This window comes from Aulonocara stuartgranti (assembly GCF_965226115.1).
Source record: "Aulonocara stuartgranti genome assembly, chromosome: 17".
Lineage (NCBI taxonomy): Eukaryota > Metazoa > Chordata > Actinopteri > Cichliformes > Cichlidae > Aulonocara > Aulonocara stuartgranti.
In genome coordinates, this window is record NC_138953.1 from 23922992 (window position 1) to 23943214 (window position 20223).

At 42.8% G+C, this 20223-nt stretch overlaps 1 protein-coding gene across 1 annotated transcript; it reads right to left on the reverse strand.

Moving 5' to 3' along the window:
- Positions 1–9741: 9741 nt before the first annotated feature.
- Positions 9742–19722, reverse strand: itfg2 (integrin alpha FG-GAP repeat containing 2). Its single transcript, XM_082510474.1, has 12 exons — positions 19516–19722; positions 18699–18794; positions 18583–18624; positions 18314–18491; positions 18098–18237; positions 17144–17292; positions 16964–17058; positions 16497–16550; positions 16181–16272; positions 15466–15583; positions 13751–13924; positions 9742–9892 (listed from the first exon to the last, which is right to left on the reverse strand). Exons 1-12 carry the CDS (start codon positions 19609–19611, stop codon positions 9825–9827), a joined length of 1302 nt encoding a protein of 433 aa, XP_082366600.1. The 5' UTR covers positions 19612–19722; the 3' UTR covers positions 9742–9824.
- Positions 19723–20223: the final 501 nt, after the last annotated feature.

Consider the following 20223-nt stretch of genomic DNA (forward strand, 5'->3'; position numbering starts at 1 on the left):
AGTCCTCTAAGGAGGCTGAATTTGAGCTCAAATGTAGGATTCAGCAAGAGCAGATTGAGATGCTCCAGAAACAGCTCCTAGCAGCTCAAAATCAGCTTGAAGAGCAGGCCGTTAAACATAGGCAGGAGCAGGAGACACTCAACCTGGAAATCAGTGACCTGAAATCCCAGCTCTGCCCCAACAAGGCCCTTCATGATTTGAAGCTAGAGTCTCTGGAGCCAGAGCTGAAAGGGGCCAAAGCTTCCTCACTTAAAATCCCACAGCAGCACAAAGAACAAAATTCCACTGCTGCAAATGAAATGCACAAATTTGAGCTTCCGAAAGAAAACGAGACTGGAGAACAGGACAAGATGGAAAAAGAGGACTCACGGCCATCCACTGCAAGGTCTCTGCAGGAGCCTCAGAAAGAAAAAGACACCACAGAACAACAGAAGATAGAAAAAGAAGAGTCAGCTGCATTTTCTGTACAGGAATCTTTGCAAAGTGTACAAGACAAACAGAAAATGCTCAATGTCAAGGTGGCTGAACTCAAGACTGAAGTCAAGAGCCTGCCAGAGATTCCGCCAAGGAAGAAGAAGAACAAGAAGAAGCGGAACTGTGCGCGTCCCCAATTTCACATAATTGGTGTCAACATCAAGTCCTAAAAATCATATTTATATACAACTAAATTGTCAGTGAACATTTGAACCCCTCTTGGTCAAGACAGAAGGCCACCCCTTCCTGAGCCCGGTTCTGTCAGAGGTTTCTCCCTATTAAGAGGGAGTTTTTCCTCTCCACTGTCGCCAAGTGCTTGCTCATAGGGGATTTGGGGGCTTTTTTTTAACACCAACCACTGAAAAGTTCACTGACATCAAATTTAAGACTCAGCAAATATGGAAATGGATCATTCGTCATCAAGTGAGGAATCATCCATTTAAAACATGTTTGCTGAGTCATATTTAGTTGTATATAAATATGATTTCTGTCACACTAAGGCCAATCACAGACTAATTTGGACAATTGGTAAAAAATAAATAAATTGAAAAAATTGAAAAGAAGTAGTTGTGTCATTGTTTCGTGTAGATTTCAAATAACATGCCATTTTATGTCAACATATTTCTGTTACATTTGTAGTGCTCGTGGTTTTATATTCTTATGATCCTGTTTGTTTGATGAGTATATCCTTCTGCCTTACTTCACATATTTACTGCTGCTTGGCTAGCTTTAGTCATGCTAGCATCAGCACGGGTAGAAACAGATACACATCAGAGACATCACATGTAGCTTGTGTTTATGTTCAGAGTGACACCTGATTTAAAAGCAGGCAGCAAAGCACTGAGCAGCATATCAGTCAGCACAGAAAACAAATGCCATAAATGTCATCAATTAGGCTGGAATAATTTGTTTCTGGTGGCTTCTATTGTAAGTGCTTTACATTTCAGCATGGCATCCTGTATGTGTCCTACACTGAGGACACTTGAAACTGGTCATTTTCTTAGAATGGAGCTAAAGATAAAAACAAAACCAAACCAAACTTTCATAAGAAATCTTTATTCTGCAGTAAGGGACATTAAAAACCTAATAATGTTATCATTAAAAATATTAAAATGTGAAGTAAGAGCAAAATGTATGTTTGATACATTCAGTCATTTCATTTCAGTAGGTAAATAGTGTAAAACATATTTGCTTATATAGGAAATATCTGTTACACAGAGTGGTGATAGCATGACTCGTTCAAGGTAACAGTGAATGAGCAACAACTGGACTTAAATACATAAATAGCCCTTTTTGAACTAGAAGTCATAGTCATACATTTCATTCACACCCAAATGCGTTGGGGACAATCGAAGGTTCAGTATCTTGCCCTTTGACGTGTGGACTGAAGCACTGATTAGTACACTGTGGTGGGGCGTGGTCTGCGGGGCCGTGCGGACGCACCTGCACGGCATCCGCAATCACGCCCGCCGTGTTAGGGGTTGGTGGTGGTGTGGTGTGACGTGAATCAAATAAAGTTGGCTCTGAACGTCGCTCCGTGGTCCCGCCGTGCCTTATTCATGCCACATTGGTGCCGAAACCCAGGAGGCGGCATGGCGGGTACCTACCAGAGCCAGGAAAGGAAAGAGCTGGCCGAGAGGGTGGCCGAAATAGCGGCCACCCAGCGGAAGCAGGCGGCGGAGGTGCGTCGCCAACAGGAAGAGCTGCGGAAGGAGAGCGAACGCCACCTGGGGAAGATGGCAGAGCTGGCAGCGCTGCTCTGGGCCTGGGCGCCACCCCCACAAGTGTGTCCCGAGGACAGTGAAGCGGTGGAGGAGCCGTGTGGGTCACCTCGGCAGCCGGAGGTGGTGGACGAGCCACGCGGGGGTCCGAGCCTGCCGGAGGAGGAGGAGCAGCCGGGTGAAGGGCTGCTCCTGCCGGGAGCGGTGGAGGAGCCGCTCCAATCGGAGGCCGAGGACGAGGCGGGCGAGGGTCTACACCTGCCGGAGGCAGAGGAGTCGCTCCACCCAGAGGTGGGCGAGGCGCAGTGCGCGGAGCCGCTCCAAACGGGAGTGGCGGAGGCGGTGGCGGAGCAGCTGTGCGGGGAGACGGAGGTCCCTGCTCCAGGGCAGCCTGTGCAGCCGGAGTTGGAGGCAGAGGAGCGGGACAGCCCCGCTAGGCCGGGGAGCAATCGGGCGATGGGGGTATGTGGTGGGGCGTGGTCTGCGGGGCCGTGCGGACGCACCTGCACGGCATCCGCAATCACGCCCGCCGTGTTAAAACACGGGGACTCAGGGGTTGGTGGTGGTGTGGTGTGACGTGAATCAAATAAAGTTGGCTCTGAACGTCGCTCCGTGGTCCCGCCGTGCCTTATTCATGCCACATACACATAGCCACAGCTGCCCAACATAAATGATTCCATGTTGGTTAAAGACCAAATCAATCAGCTGCATATACACTGCAAAAACTCAAACTCTTATCAAGTATATTTGTCTTGTTTCTAGTCAAAATTTCTCATCACACTTAAAATACGAGAAATCAGCTACAGAGTAACATTTCAGTGAGATATAGGAACTTGTGAAAAAGTCTTGAAAACATATTGTTTTATTTTTTGTACCTTTTAACATTTCACAAAGTAAACTTGTTTTGTATTATGAACACATGTTTTTGTTGGCTGGTTAGAGTTGCATGGATCGCAGATTTATCTGTTTTTTGTGAATATAAGCTGCTGACTGGTGAGCTGAATTTTCAGCTTGGTACGTTAGTGTTCATCAGTTAATCATAAAACATATTTAGTGCTTATAACAAATATATTATGCTAAATAAAGACAGATTTTTCCACAATGTATATGATAGTAAGAGTTAGTAAACCTCTATTAAAGTCTCCCTCTGCAGTCTGTTGTTTCTTAGATTCAGCATTGAAACTGAATTTAAAACCAAACATAGATGACATTCTGTCGCCTCATCAACCACCAAGATCTCACTGCCTACAGACATTCAGTAACTCTCATTGGATAATGTTAATAAATATCTTTCACTAAATATGAACGTTTTCTACCTGTCCTTGTTTAAATTCTGAAAGAAGTTATTATGCCTGAGAATCTCTAGAATGTCGACTACTTTCCACTAAACAGTTGTCTTCTACTTTGGTTAGTTTTTTTAACAACCATTTAAAAAACATATTTTGCTTTTGTTTTATTTTTTACTGCAATTCCTGTAGAGTAGCTTTTATAGTGTTAATTCAGTATGTGCTACAAAATAAAAGCCTTTCCTTTACATTAGGTTTGTGGGCATTTTATTTTGAATTGTTCCAATCATGGCACTTCAAAGGAACAGCGCATCACAGGAACAGCCTGTGATGTCACAGTGCACATTCTACTGGAAAACCCTATAAATAGGGGAGACGTTCAACCGACTTTAGTGGATCTCAGATGGCAGAAACACAAAGCAACCTGGTTGTTAAAACAAAGACAAGGCGGACGCAGAGAAACGCACACGCACACGCTGACGCATCTACAATGGCAGAAGCAAAAATAGAAATGGTCATCACACCAAAACCTGAGGTTGATAAAGCCGCACAACCAAATACTAAAAAGTCTCCTGTGGCACAACCACCAAAGGAAACGGTTGTGAAACCAAAGAAACAAAAAAAGCAAAAACAGAAAAGAGTGGCTGAAGAACCAAGAAGAGCAATTACTCGGGCATATGCCCGGGCTCTTCTTGAAGCTCAAAACAGCACGGCTAACCCTGTGCCTAATGGAGGGACTTGGGAATATCAACCCATTCCCACATTTAGACCCCCGTTTAATCCCTGGCACGAGATTGCTGCTCTCAGACACCAACTGGAAGCCTCCCAATACCATCAGAACGACCTTTACGGTAAAATGGTAGGTGCAAACAAGAGGGCCTCTTATCACCAGCTTCAGGTGAACAAACTTCGTGAAGAAATTCACGAGAACGAGCAGAATCACGAGGAAACGATCAAAGGCCTCATAGAGCAGCTGGAAGAGGCTTCTAGTAATAAGCCCTATGACATCAGTGAGACAGACACTCTCGTGAGTGACAATGAAGCTATGGTCATATTGGATGAGGTGATTGCTACCCTGCAGGACCAAATCAGCCACCCTACCACAGAGCAGTGTGTGGAGTCTGCCACTCCAACCACAGAGGCTTCACACACTGACTCTGTAGGACTGAAGTCCTCTAAGGAGGCTGAATTTGAGCTCAAATGTAGGATTCAGCAAGAGCAGATTGAGATGCTCCAGAAACAGCTCCTAGCAGCTCAAAATCAGCTTGAAGAGCAGGCCGTTAAACATAGGCAGGAGCAGGAGACACTCAACCTGGAAATCAGTGACCTGAAATCCCAGCTCTGCCCCAACAAGGCCCTTCATGATTTGAAGCTAGAGTCTCTGGAGCCAGAGCTGAAAGGGGCCAAAGCTTCCTCACTTAAAATCCCACAGCAGCACAAAGAACAAAATTCCACTGCTGCAAATGAAATGCACAAATTTGAGCTTCCGAAAGAAAACGAGACTGGAGAACAGGACAAGATGGAAAAAGAGGACTCACGGCCATCCACTGCAAGGTCTCTGCAGGAGCCTCAGAAAGAAAAAGACACCACAGAACAACAGAAGATAGAAAAAGAAGAGTCAGCTGCATTTTCTGTACAGGAATCTTTGCAAAGTGTACAAGACAAACAGAAAATGCTCAATGTCAAGGTGGCTGAACTCAAGACTGAAGTCAAGAGCCTGCCAGAGATTCCGCCAAGGAAGAAGAAGAACAAGAAGAAGCGGAACTGTGCGCGTCCCCAATTTCACATAATTGGTGTCAACATCAAGTCCTAAAAATCATATTTATATACAACTAAATTGTCAGTGAACATTTGAACCCCTCTTGGTCAAGACAGAAGGCCACCCCTTCCTGAGCCCGGTTCTGTCAGAGGTTTCTCCCTATTAAGAGGGAGTTTTTCCTCTCCACTGTCGCCAAGTGCTTGCTCATAGGGGATTTGGGGGCTTTTTTTTAACACCAACCACTGAAAAGTTCACTGACATCAAATTTAAGACTCAGCAAATATGGAAATGGATCATTCGTCATCAAGTGAGGAATCATCCATTTAAAACATGTTTGCTGAGTCATATTTAGTTGTATATAAATATGATTTCTGTCACACTAAGGCCAATCACAGACTAATTTGGACAATTGGTAAAAAATAAATAAATTGAAAAAATTGAAAAGAAGTAGTTGTGTCATTGTTTCGTGTAGATTTCAAATAACATGCCATTTTATGTCAACATATTTCTGTTACATTTGTAGTGCTCGTGGTTTTATATTCTTATGATCCTGTTTGTTTGATGAGTATATCCTTCTGCCTTACTTCACATATTTACTGCTGCTTGGCTAGCTTTAGTCATGCTAGCATCAGCACGGGTAGAAACAGATACACATCAGAGACATCACATGTAGCTTGTGTTTATGTTCAGAGTGACACCTGATTTAAAAGCAGGCAGCAAAGCACTGAGCAGCATATCAGTCAGCACAGAAAACAAATGCCATAAATGTCATCAATTAGGCTGGAATAATTTGTTTCTAGTGGCTTCTATCAGAGGTGTGGACTCGAGTCACATGACTTGGACTCGAGTCAGACTCGAGTCATTAATTTTATGACTTTAGACTTGACTTGAAAAAATGTTGTAAGACTTGTGACTTGACTTAGACTTTTACACCAATGACCTGGGACTTGAATTGGACTTGAACCGGTTTACTTGAAAAGACTTGATATTTCACTCCAAATATAAAATGTAACATGCATATAGAGATTGAAAATGTGATGTCATTCTGGGGTAGAACCACAAAGGATTCTGGGAACTCGTGGCAAGAGGTACTAGCGCACGCAGGCTTTTAATTGAAATCAGTTATACAGCGATAAAAAGAAACACAAAAAATGGCAAGAAGCTGTTGTATTATTAACTGCAATAGCCGGTCACATGACAGCCACGGGAAGCCGACGGGTAAAGAAATCGGTTGTTATCGGATTACGTCGTTGAAGAGAAATTGTTCGAGCCATGTTTCCGAAGTAACAAAGAGGCGACGGATGGCCTGGATCGCAGCCATTCAAAGACCAAATATAACGTCCCAGAACACTCCAGCTCACATGTTAGTCTGCTCCAAGCATTTCCACAAAGGTCAGTCTGCTGTTGTAGTTAATGCGTCATTTTCATAACATAATTGGTGATATAGGTTACAAGCAAGTCTGACGCTGAACAGAAATTGTCGCGCTATGCTCCTTTGTTTATTGTGCATAAATAGTGAATTGTCCTGACACAATATTGTGTTTCGCTTCTGTTATTATGGTACATTGACAAAAACATACTTTTATTCACAGGATAAAACAGTTGTTTTGTATCACTAATTGCCCAGTACGATTACAGCATACAGTATTATTGTCACTGCTACATTTCTGTAACGCGTACCAGAAATTATTTCCACTACTAATTAATTACCGTTGAGCTCAAAGGTTATATTAATAAACGGTTAACGAATGTGTATTTATGACGACGATTTGTGAGACTGGTAAACTTATGATACGTATGATGGTCTTTCGTTCTACACGGTGCATTTCAAGGTCCTGCACCCATCCGTCGGTAAACTGTACCTGGGCTTGTTGCAGTGACCTGAAGTTACTAAACTTCATGAGTGTGTGCACTCACTCCAAGAACCGTATGATTATAAATATGCATATAAATATGCTACGATGAGATAGCTGACTTCATCTAACTAGCAAATGTTTTCCAGGCTACGTTGGTGATGCAGTTTTTTTTAATGTGTATGATATTTTTGTCATGCGATTTTAAAGCCGGTCCTACAAGCGCATCCAAGAATAACATGCAGCTTATCTCAGAACTGTCGGTGAAAATTATTCTTGGAGCTAGGTTTAATTGAGCTGCATTTTAAAGAGGTGCAATTTCACAATTTGTGTATATTTTCCAAGTTCACTATTTTGTCATGTGTTGAGAAAAACACAGATTTAAAAATTACATGGTCTAATATTTACATTTAGCATAACTGCAACATTCTTTTTTCGTTTTTTTTTAAAGACTCGAAAGGACTTGAAATTCAAAATTTCAGACTTGTGACTTGACTCGGACTTTTACACCAGTGACTTGAGACTCGACTCTGACTTGCCTGACATTACTTGAGACTTGACTTGAGACTTGAGGATAAAGACTTGAGACTTACTTGAGACTTGCAAAACAATGACTTGGTCCCACCTCTGCCTTTAAGCTATCAAATAGAGATGCAGCACAAAAACAATTTGCTTGTCGTGCATCACTTTGTTGCTTGTGGATAGTCTTGGTTGTGATTTTTTAAGATAACCATCTGATATAAGTACCACACACTTCACATTGCTAATAGTTATTTTGCCTATAATCACTACAATTTTATGAAACTGATTGCTTTGTGGTCATTTTCAGGTTCACCAACAACCCAGTGACACGTTTTGACTTCCTGAAACATTTCTCGTCTATTCAGCCTGGAATTTAGGAAATTTGTGCAAGAGTCTGCTGCTCTGCTTTCAAACTCACACACACAATGTGGAAATAGCAGTCCTTATCAGTAATTAGCTGGAAAAGATCTGGGAACCCATGCACTCAAGACTCTCATTCTAGTAGAGCCAATAGATATATACACAACTGGTCAACAGCAATCAAGCTACATTTAAGAGCTAGCATTGTTTGGTCCGTGTTGAAGTCCTTATTCTCATCATCTGTGAGCCAACAGCTCCTCTGGGGCAGGCGCTAAGTGAGGCTGCTGCATTAGTGGTTTTATCATTGATTTGTTGGTTCGCTGATGCAGAAGAGGTGTTTGTTTCCAGTAATCCAGATTAGAGCAAACAAACTCTCTGTAAACTGTCATATCCATGGTTTACCATCGTCAACCTCTTTGGGCTTAGTGCTTACCCAAAGAAATGATGGCAAAATTATCCATCTTCTTGATCACTCGTCTCATTTAGGGTTGCAGCTAAACGGGAGAGGTGGGATTCACCGAGGACTGGTCACTTGGCTGACAGAGAAGCAGACAACCACACTCTCATCTCCAGAGTTGTTATGTCTCCAGACCACAGGAGGAAAACAACTAAAGTATAGAATATTAATTTTACTGCAGTGAGACTTGCTTCTGCAGACAATTTTTTTTAAATGTAAAAATAAATAAATAATAAGTTCAATTCCCTTCAGCATTTTTGGGATTGACTAAAATCTTAGTAAAGCCCACAAAGAATACATCATCCTACAAACAATTAGAGAACAGATTATGCATTTCTGTGTCCCACATTGCTATAATTGCCTCCAAACTTGCCACCAGAATGATCCACTGGGCTGTTTTGCACTTTCCTTTATATGCGTGATCATTTCTTTTCCTTTTTTAAAAAAATAAAAAAAAATTCAAATTTTATTTCAAAATGTAAAATATCTTTCACCTCATCAACTTTTTCCACTGAAGGAGTTTTATCTTTAGCTGAAGCTAATGCAGACAATCACGTGATTAAGAGTGGATTAAGAAGAAATTATAACTGCTGGATTTTTCTTAGATGGGATGCAAACAAAACAAGACTAAGAAAAAGTTCATGGACTTGGTCCTCAAAGGAAAGCCTTCTTTTTGTAAGTCTCTAAAGGGCAGGAGAGATAAGAGGCTACCAGGACACCTGAGCCACATGCTCATCTTATTAATATTGCATGGGAAAGACAGAGGCAGTCGACACAGGTGGTAATAGGATCCTCCCATTGGGAACAGTGGGAGATTCCCCCAGTCCTTCCCATCATCACTTCAACACTACTAACTCACTGCTAGTCAAATGTAAGTAATCGTGTTATGCATAATCAGAAGCGCTTCATGTCTGAGATGATACACTGGATAGGAGAATTTTCTCAGACACTACAGGGAATGAATAATAGGAAGGCACTGCTGTTTGATTGGGGAGCTCTTTTCAGCCGCTTGTCAACGCTGACTGACGGCCACATAAAGCTTCTGCTAATCCCCCGCCCTCCCCTCGCTCCCAGATTCACATAGTTACCGGTGAAAACAGCAGGTTAAACAGTGCAGCATTTCCCCTGCATTATGTCTCATTGCTCTCATCCTCTGCCCACCTTGTTAAAAGCAACCTGGGCGGACAGAATACCAATGACAGAGGCAGCGTGCAGGTCTGAGATAACAGCCAGTGGCGAGCCGATCAGAAACCCAAACCCCAACATCTATCTGTTGGGGAGCGCGAGTAACAAGAGCAGCAGCACAGAAGACGGTCTGTCAGTGTTTATTTACAGAGTATTTACAGTCAGGGGGAAAACAGAGAAGGCAGCGTGGTGATGCATGTCACCGAGCTACGTTTGCGCATCCTTGTAGAGAACATCTGCCACCAGGGCTCGCACTGCGGCCGGATCATCAGCATCTGTGGAGGCGAAACACAATGTGACGGTTACCGCTGAAACCGGAGTACTGACATTAGGGCTGCCACAAACGATTATTTTGATAGTCGACTAGTCACCGATTATTTTTGATTAGTCGACTAATCAGATCATCATCCATTGGACGTACAGCGTACAGCTTATTGCACCAGCAGCATCTGGTCTTATATAACTATCATTAGCTTACAGCTTGAAGTGTTTGTGCTAACTAAAAATAAAGACAAGATGGTAGTTTATTAATTTTTAATGAAATTTGCAGATTGTTTCGGTGAAGTTTAATAAACTCCTTGCTTTCTAAAATATAACAGGACACCGGAGTATATTATCCAGCGTCTCAAACTTCTGATGATCAGCTGTCTGCTTGAAGTTTATTTAGCTGTGCAAAAACTATAACTTTAATCTTAGCCAAACCGATTTACTCAGGAACAAATAAAATACTAAAGAAAGCCAAACAATAACATTTTAAGTTATCTAAGTGACTTAAATATCATGTTTAACCTGAGTAGCGAAAGACAGTGGTGGGTTTGAAAACGACTTGCCGGGAGTCCGGTGTTCTCACGGCTCTAGTTAGCCTTGCCCCCGCCTAGCTAACGAGCTAGTGGGTAACAGACGTCTCCGAAAACGTCGGAGAGCTTTTGAAAATATGTGGTGTCTTGATAAACTGAGCAGATATTTGAGGTTTACACAGCTACATTCTCGCCTGAAAATATGTTAAACGTTTATTTTGTGACCCAGAAAGAATAATAAGAGTAAAGTTAAAACTAACTAGCTGCCGCCATTGTTGACAGCTGCGCTATGAATTCTGGGACACAGCTTCTTCTTCTTCGGGGTTTAACGGCAGCTGGCATCCTTGTACATGCAGTGCTGCCATCTTCTGTCTCAGTCCGTTATTACACCCTTAAATCCTACTACTCATTCCTGCGTCCTTTGTGATCTTACAAAGCTTCAAACGATGCGTCGACTATTAAATTAGTCGTCGACGATTTTAATAGTCGACATAATCGTGACTAGTCGACTAATCGTGGCAGCCCTAACTGACATGTGACCAGATTAACATGACTTCACAGGAAATGACTCCACAAACGTTCACGGTGCATTCGGGCACGGTCTGATAGGCACCATGTCAGATTACACAATTAGGAAAGCCATACATTATGGCCGTGACTGATGACATATTGGAGATCGACCAATCACAGCTCGCAGCCTTTCACAGCCTGTTGATGTCACCGGGATTAAACAGGAATTTACACAAACAAAGGCGCAGATCATATCGACTCATATCGACTGTTTCAAGCTCAAATGGAAAAGATGTTAGCTTGCATCTTCTATTGGGTAATCGTAAGAAGTCTTACATAGGGGAAAAAGGCTAAACCCCCCCCCCCCTAAATTTCAGCCTTTTTGTGGAAGTAATAATCAATCATCGTGCAATTTACATTCATAATGCAAATATTTTAGTTTATACTCAAGAATATTTGCTTTAAACCTTTAGTTTATTATTTGGCAGACTTTCAAATATAAACCTACTAATCAAACCAGCACATTATTATTTTTTGAGACATTAAGATGCTAAATTGCATTTGTTTTCCTAAACAGAAGAATTAGTTTTAAGTGGTTGATTATTATTTATTCCTGATTCATTTCTGACTTCTCCAAGAAGTATTACATTTGTTAAGTAGTTTTGCATTTGGCTAGAGTCAGTGTTACAGCACAGTCTCAAGAGTCTAAACAGTCTTTACAGGGCCGTAGAAGGCCTTAACACATCAGCAGGACAGGTAGCTGCTCCTTTGTGCAACAAAGAATAGGATGAGCACTGCCAGAGCTACAATATAACCTCCACGAGGCCACAAGTGTGAATGTCTGAGCAAACAATCAGTGGGCCCTGTGCTCGCTGCCCGGCACCATTGAGCCCGATTGGCATTTGCCATCGAATACCAGTATAGATGTAAATACTTGGGAGAACAAGGAGACGAGACTAAGATCTTCTGCACTTTTTAAAATGATCCTTAATATTTTCCAGTGTGTAATGCTTCCAGTATTTCTTTTACACATAGGATATGAAGGTGAAGTCATAGCATTGAATTTGAGTGCAGGATTTTAAGCTGCAGTGCTCTAAATTGGTACAAATCATTATTCCAATTGTCCTCTCACATACTTTCTGTGATCTCAATTCCCTCTCTCAGGTCTGTCCCAGTTTAGGATCACTAATCCCGCAACACCCACTGAAAATTTACACAGCATGCTTTTAAATGTCAGAGTACTCAACATTTTTAATACAGTTGTTTACATAGTCTGTTATCTGTCTCCAGAAGAAAAAATACCCTTCATATTGAATCTAGGCTGTTAACTGGGGTGAAAGTAGATGCTATTTCAGCTTTCCCTCCAATGCGTTGCACTGCCCTCCAGGCCTCGATTGCGAAAGAAATAGAAATCAGATTTGAAAGAGGTCTTAAGCATCCACTCATTGTATTTACTTCAGATCACTTATGTTGGTTCCCTGTAGGCCGACGACTTTGTTGTTGGTTGCGCATCATTGAAAAGGTCCTGGAAACGGTCACACCACATCGTAAAAGGGATTTTTTTAAAATCCCAGTGAATCTTTAAGAGACGGCACTGTGCTGAGGTATTCTGTGTGTGACTATCAGACACTATTGTTGGGAACATCTGCCCCTAAATTTCAGAACCTTCTGGGAAACAGCTGCAGATTAAGTGAGTTAATACATCAGTGAGCAGCTATATTTAGTCCTGAACTACACACTGGATAAATATGACTTTTTGTGGACATAAACGCCTAACTTCACAGTCAGCCTCCCACCTTCATCTCTACTTTGATGTCAGGTATGCGCCGCTTACCTTGCACCGCTCAGCAAACATCGCTGACACTTTACAAGCTGATGTTTGAACTCGTCCGTCACAAATTTGAAAATGCCCACGTAGGAGCAGCTGATTTAGAAACCTTCCCCTCTTTGTGATGGAGAACTGGCAAACTCATAATCAGCGCTTGGCTAAAGGGAGCTTATTATGGTGAAAAAGCAGCAGGGGAGCGCCTCAGAGCTGCTGCTGACATTTCAAGGAGGTCAGGGTGAGGCAGCTAAAACCATCGACACCTAGAGAACAGTTTACCTTCTTTTCCTTCAAACTACTGGAAATTGTAGATGGCAGATGGACAGCAACGATTAAACAACAGATAAGGAAGACGACTGGAAGCGTAAGCAGGACCACAGTCATTTACTTCTCCCCACATTTACAGTTGCACCGTGACTGTGTACTCTGCACCAACTTGAGGCCTCTAATGGAGAACACTGGGCAGAAAAAAACTCAGATGCATACATCGCAGCGACACGCAGTTCATTTTAACCACATACACTGTAGATGGTAACTATTCTTTAATTTCAGCTATATTTGCATGTAAAGCGAGCAGTCAAAGGGAAAGGCTGGGTAATAAACAACCAGTTTTTATAATACAGCCAGAAGCAGCTAAAGTGTGTGCCTGCAGGAGGAGAGCATAAACTGACACTACAGCGACGTGTAGAAAAAGCCACAAGACTTGAATTAACACTCAATTAATACCCAACGTTACATCTAACCAGTTTACAATATCCTAGTTATATTTGTTTGGTGATCAATAGGAATTCTTGCAGAGACTGTGCTGCAAACTGTTTCTTTAAAGAAGAGTAAGAACTTGCTGGCAGGGCCTCGTTAGTTGTAAAGTCTGTCATGGTGGGGTCATTTTCTTCCTTCCTCCTCATCAGTATTCAGATCAGAGCCCCAGTTGGGCTCTTATTCGCCCTCAAACTGAGGAGGTATGTGCTTGACTCCGAACGCTGAGCTGCCGACGTACTTACCGACTCCCAGCATCTTCAGGTGGCTTTTAAAGCCGGGCTTTTCCTCCAGCACTCGCAGCAGGTTGGTGGATTCCATGCGCTCCAGCTCCACCTTCCAGTAGATGTAGATTTTGTGGTTGAAGCTGACATAGACGAGGCAGGGCCCGTTTTTGCCCTCCTTACATGTGTACTGACCTGCAACCAGAGAAAACCTGAGAATCTTACACACAGTTTTTACTCAACAGGTGGTGGCAGTGATATGAGGGACCGTGATTTGTGAATACAAATAAACAAATCAGCAATCCTCTGCTGCCGGGCTACTGTAGCCTCCACACAACACAACAAGTCTGATCTGTCTGAGGAGCTGAGAGCAGAGGGGAGTGAGGCCTGAACACCTCATTTAAACTCAGCAGGTGGAAAGCAGCAAAAATGGCTGGAATCAGAGATCTCAGGCGTCTTTTGTCTCTTTCTTTAATTCACTTAAAACCACACATGTCACACTAGGCGCCTCAGATTAACTGTCCAAACACTGCAGAGAGATCTGACAGCACAGATAAGAAAGACAGAGAGAGGAGAGGAGGAAAAGCTCAAAGCAAGGCGAGGCTAAAGTTCTATGCTGCCATCTGGTGGAGCAGGTTTGAAATTCCACCTTTGTTTGAGGTTACAAACGCCTGGACTAAGGTAAGAAATCAGGTTGTAGAGAGCACGAAAACTGCAGTGAGGCCACGGGAGTGAAAATATATGAAAAGTCCAGAGGATTTTCACATCTTGTTTGAACTGTTAGTGTAATAAATATCCTCGTCACTTAGCTACAAAAATGATTTTCCACTAACCTGCAAAATGTAATGTAACATGTGGGAAAGCTGAGATATACTGATGACAATGCAGTCATTTTCTAAAGGGTTCAGTCATTTAATTTGAGAACCTTCAGTTTTCTGGTTATTATTAAGGGTGTGGGGTAAAGAGCTGTCCTTCACCTGAGCTCACAGTTTTAGCTTGTTATCTCTGGCCCAGTACGCACATGTTTGTGGCCCATGAACTAAAAGGAGTTTGAAGCTAGAGCCTGGGAGGAGTTGTAGCTGAGGTGTTGTCAAACATTTAGGTACCTTAACCTCAAATCCAGAAGTGTAAAGCAGATCATTTCCTGCTGAGAGAGGAAAACAGTGGAAAATATTCCAAACACCTTCTCCTCAAACAGTCAGAACCTCAAGTGAAAAATGGTTTCATCTGCATTAATCTGGAGCTGTGTGGACAGCCTGAGGGAAATATCTGTGTCTTCAGCTGCTGAAAGCTCCGCTGCGAGAGGCTCAGAGACACATTAAGCAGAATCAACAGATTTATGGATGTTCAGCAACTCCGCTAATCCAGAGGATTAGAAGACTCCAGGTGGATTTACCTGCAAAAATGTGTAAACGATTTACAGAGCACAGATCTGAGCATACACATGTCTGTTTATCATTTATTCTCTTTGCCTTAAGCTCACCATCAATACTGAGCTGAGTGAGTTAACGTGAAAGCCAAAAACGCCCCAGCGGCTTGTTTTTAAGTGTGTCACATTCAACAGTGAGCTGAAAGTCGCATTATAAGTTGGACAAAGCTGCAGATTTAGATCTACTGTTGGAAAGGTCCGAGTGGCGCGTCGTCGCATTAGCCGAAAATTTGACGAGTGTCTGTGACCGTCACAGAAAAACGACGGCGGAGCAAAAACAAGGAGGAGGTGGTGTGACGTCCCTCACCTGCACAGAAGGCGTTGACGTTCTCGTCGAACTGGAACCTCACCACGGTCCGATTGTGGTCGATGATGTAGGTTTGACCGTCCCAAGCACACGCCACCACCTCCTCTCTGCCGTCCCCCTGGAAGAAGACACAAACACAGACGCACACAGGGTTGCTGCGTAGCTGAGCGCATACACAAAGGCAAACGCACATTTCTGAATTAATTCAGCATGTAATCGAGTAGAAACAGTTGTCTGGTAAAAGTTTTTAAGTGAGCAGGGTAAAGGGTAAAAATCTGAATTTGGTCGGATATTGTTCTTGCTGTGGTGGCTTAATGGAGATCAAACTGGTATAGTATAAACTAAAGTGACTAACTTGAAATACCCATGAGTGCCGAGAAGAACAGAGAGACTTTCTCGACAGCGGCTGCATGACTGCAATGTCACGTGTAGCCTACACGGGGGGTTTTATTTTGAAAACTAAATGGCTTCTCTGTGCTGTTGTTACGTCTGACTTCCTGCCGGCTTTATCTGCATTTTAAGTTAAATGTTAGTTAAATGAGTCCCATCAGCTCCAACAATTTCTAATAACACACGTAAGAACATTAAAAACAGACGAGTTAGCAAAACATCTGTTTTTCACTGGAAACTAAAAAAAACAAAAACAAACAAAAGGTTTATATTTTTGTTAAAAGTTGAAAGCGTCCACGAGTGTCGGCCTGTCGCAGAGACTCACTGTGACGTCGAGCTTCTGCAGGGCAAACAGCTGATGATCCACCTGCACCGACCACAACAACTGCTCCGAACTGTTCATCAGCTTCAGCGTCCCTGTGACACGGGGAGGCAGAAAACAGGTCGGCCTTAAAAATGGTCAAAAATAAATCAACACGGCTAAAAACTGCTGTTGTGTACAGACTGTCACTGTCATATGCATTTTAGCCAACAAATTAAAAAACTCTTTCTCCTGCTTAACCAGCTTGTTCTAGTTGATAGAAAAGCACAGACTTCTCCACAGAGATGTGAATTTTAAGTGTTTAAAATTCCCATCCTACCATCTAAAGTACAGAGAGCAAACAGTCCACACGTTGACGACTCTTCCTTGGATCCTGTAAAAAAAAAACAAAAAAAACACACACACACAAAAAAACTGAATTCTTCTATTAATATGCAATCAGCCATTTTTTTGTGAGTTTTTTTAAAACCATATCAAACGCACTTTTATATGTTTTTACTGTCACACCGATCGCAGTATGAAAGGAAATCATTTGCATCATCTGTGTTTCTGCATCTCAGCAGGATGATGAGAAGAGGAGACTTAAAGAAATTGTACAATTACAACACACCTAAAGAAACCCACTGAGACGAGACTCAGCTGCAGTTTAAAAGTGTCTCCAGGTGAGCGACAGGGCCCGGGTTTACCTGCAGACGCCCTCTGTCCCCACATTATTTACCTCATCAGCGACCCAGTAAACAAGCGTAGGTGCGAGTGTAAAACGAGCCGGCTGGTAAGAGCGTCTACCTTTGCTAATGCTGCCGATGAGGTGAGTGGAAACGTTCTTGTTGTGTATCCGCCCGGTGGTCAGATGGAGAACTACGTCTCTGGAGGGCCCCTCGCTGTGAGGAGGGAAATCACGCTAAATTAATCCAGTCCATCAATCAATCTAACCGACACTCACATTATAATGGAGGAGGCGTCTACCTCCCAGGCGTGGTGGGGGTGTCGTCGCCAGAGTCGGAGGAGTCCTGTTGCGTCCAGGAGCAGAGCAGGATGGCGTAGCCGCAGCCTGGCTGAGACACCATCAGCTCAGGTAACCCCTCTGGACCCGGGTTCACTGACAGACTGTCCACCTGCAGAACAGCCAATACCTGATTATTTATTCAGCTAGGTCTCATCTATGGAGGGCCTTGAGTGCCCAAACGCCCTTTTCCATCAGTACCTACTAAGGTCAGCTCGCCATGGTTTTATGGGTTTTCTGTCTAATGGAATAATAGTTTGTAATGATTGTGAAGGCACATGTTTGAAATGTTTGAAATAAAAATGAACTGAACTGAACGTTTTCACAGTGGTAATACAAAATAATGTCACGTCTACACAGGCGGAGGTACCGCTCATTGGGGTGGACTATGCTAAAATAATTTGGTAAAATGCTGCCACCTAGTGGTGAAAGTTTTCATTAAAGTTTGCTGAGAAAATATAAAGTAGTTTATTTATAAGGTGCACCTTACTGGCACTAGACTGCACCCTCTTTTGCGTTCAGAAGTGCTTTAATTCTTTGTGGAACAGATTTAAAAAGGTCCTGGAAACATTCCTCAGAGATTTTGGTCCATACTGACATGATAACATCACACAGTCGCTGCAGATTTGTTGGCTGCACATCCATGACGCAAATCTCCCTCTGCACCACATCCCAAAGGTGCTCTATTGTACTGAGATCTGATGACAGCCTGTGAAGTACAGAGTACATGAGGAGATGTGTGCACTGTGATCCAAGGGATAGATGTGGTCTGGAACAACACTCGGGTAGACCGTGGGGTTTAAATGATGCTCAGTTTGTACAAAGGGGTCCAGAGTGTGCCCAGAAAATACCCCCCCCCCGCATCAAATCAAGTTTAGTGATTTCACATGCTGGTAAGAAACAACACCTGAGCTCACCTGTCCCTCCAGAAGCCATTTCTTCAACAGAATCAGCTGACCAGGCCCTGCATCAGAGCTGTCAGACGGCTCCTCCCAGCGAAAGGCTCGCACCACTCGGTCTGTGTATCCCACCACCAGCTCGCAGCGCCCATCTCCATCTGCAGACACGCACACGCTGCACTCAAAAATCACAAAAATCCACATTTATCACAGAAGAATTTAGCGAGAATTTACCAATATCACTGATGAGGATGACTTTGGTGTTGGCGGGAATGTGCTGGGTGAGGAAGGGCTTCTGGTCATCAGGTGACTGAAACTCGTGCTGGCTGGATGAGTCTGCCTTGCTCGCGGCAGCAGCTGTGAGGTCAAAGAGGTGAAACCAGCCCTCTGCGCCCACGGCAACCACGAAGTTCTGACACAGAAAAAATAAAAATAAAAACACGCCGTCACATCAAATCCTAAACCTTCAGACAATATGCAGCTTCTGACTTCTCTGTTCTCACCTTTCCTTTGTTGCACACATCTCCAACAGCAACGCAGGTCAGCTGGGAAAGCACAACACACCACATGAGCCACAGATCACATGACACAAAAGGATTTTTCTAGCACCTGCACTGACCATGCCCACGCAGGACCTTGTGATCCAAGGTTTGGAGTCATCGTTCTTGTAAACAAGCAGCTTTCCGTTGGTGTCTCCTACGACCAGCTCGTTCAGCTGCAGAGAAGGGAGACAGCCGTGTTAGTGGAGCAGTTGAACAATCAGGTAACACAGGTCATAAATTTTTTTTTTTTACTCTTCTTGATCAAGACAAATTCTAAACTGAGAAGCTAAAAAGTCATTAATTGTGAGACAAAACATCATTATATTTTGCTAGGAAAATGGGGAATAGATGTGTTTGTGTTTGGAATCACTGTCATGCTGATAAACAGAGCCACTGCCAATCAGATGTTTTCCAGGTAATTTGGCACACATCAGCAATAGTGGATCAAAATGTGAGTTCTCTAACACGACACTGGCTGAAACCCTAAGTTGTCATGTGCAGACACAGCACTGATTCATCCCTTTAGTGTGGTGCCTTTTTAATTGTTTTTTTCAGTCAGGTAAAAATGAAAAAGATCAGGAAGCAAACAGCACTCAACTGAAAATAAGTTAAAAAGCAGCCAGTGTCCGAACAACCAAGGAGAACTTGAAAAAAAGTACCAGAATTTCTTCCTCTTTGGAAGCAAGATGGAGAAAGAAATGAGCGGTGACTCAAGACTTATTATAATAAGAACAGACTGCAAAAAGTCTAGTTATCAAACCATAAATAAATACATTACTAAATATATTTAGAATTTAATTTAAACATTTAAAAGTCTGCATTCAAGAGGTCCGAGAAGACAAAACAAACATTAACGATAACAATAATAAACAAAAGTTAGCTTAGCTTCCGTACCGAATCGTTGTCTGCGTCTCCCAGACAGATGGCGTGAGGAAACAGAGTCCCTGTGAAGTCTAAGCTAACCCGGTGCACATAGTTCAGAGAGCGCATAGCTGATAGTCTTTGTATTCCCTTTACGGCCGCTGATTTACCGATACTGCTCTGGCTACCTCATTCACGCGCTCACCGCCTCCTCCTAGTAAACAAAACCACGTGACCTAATATCTACGGGATCGTAGCAGAGACATAAAAGGTGATCCGCAAACCAAAGCACTGATCTGCCTGGACGTGTTCCTGTTTCCATATATATTTTTTATTAGTAGTAGTAAAAACATGTACGCACATGTGTATGTTTGAAGAAAGAGAGCTTTTAAAACTGAGCTAGTTTACGTACGCTGTGAAATACTGACACCTGGCGGTCAATGAGCGTCAGTGCATACTTTCAAATAGTTTGATTTTCGTTCTTGCCTCTGTTCTTTCTTTGCTGGACCCCCATAACAGCAAAGAAAATTACATTATGTACCCAGACCATGCACCTGGTGATCTATTGAATCTTCCCCAAGTTGGTGAAAAAGTAAATCTCATCGTTATCTTATTAATTTAAACATTTTGCAAACAAACACGATATTAAAACATATTAAAGCGTGAAAAGCACCAAAACGAACACTCAAAGTGAAGAAAACTAGCTATTAAACATAAACATAAGCTAAAATTAGAAAAAAA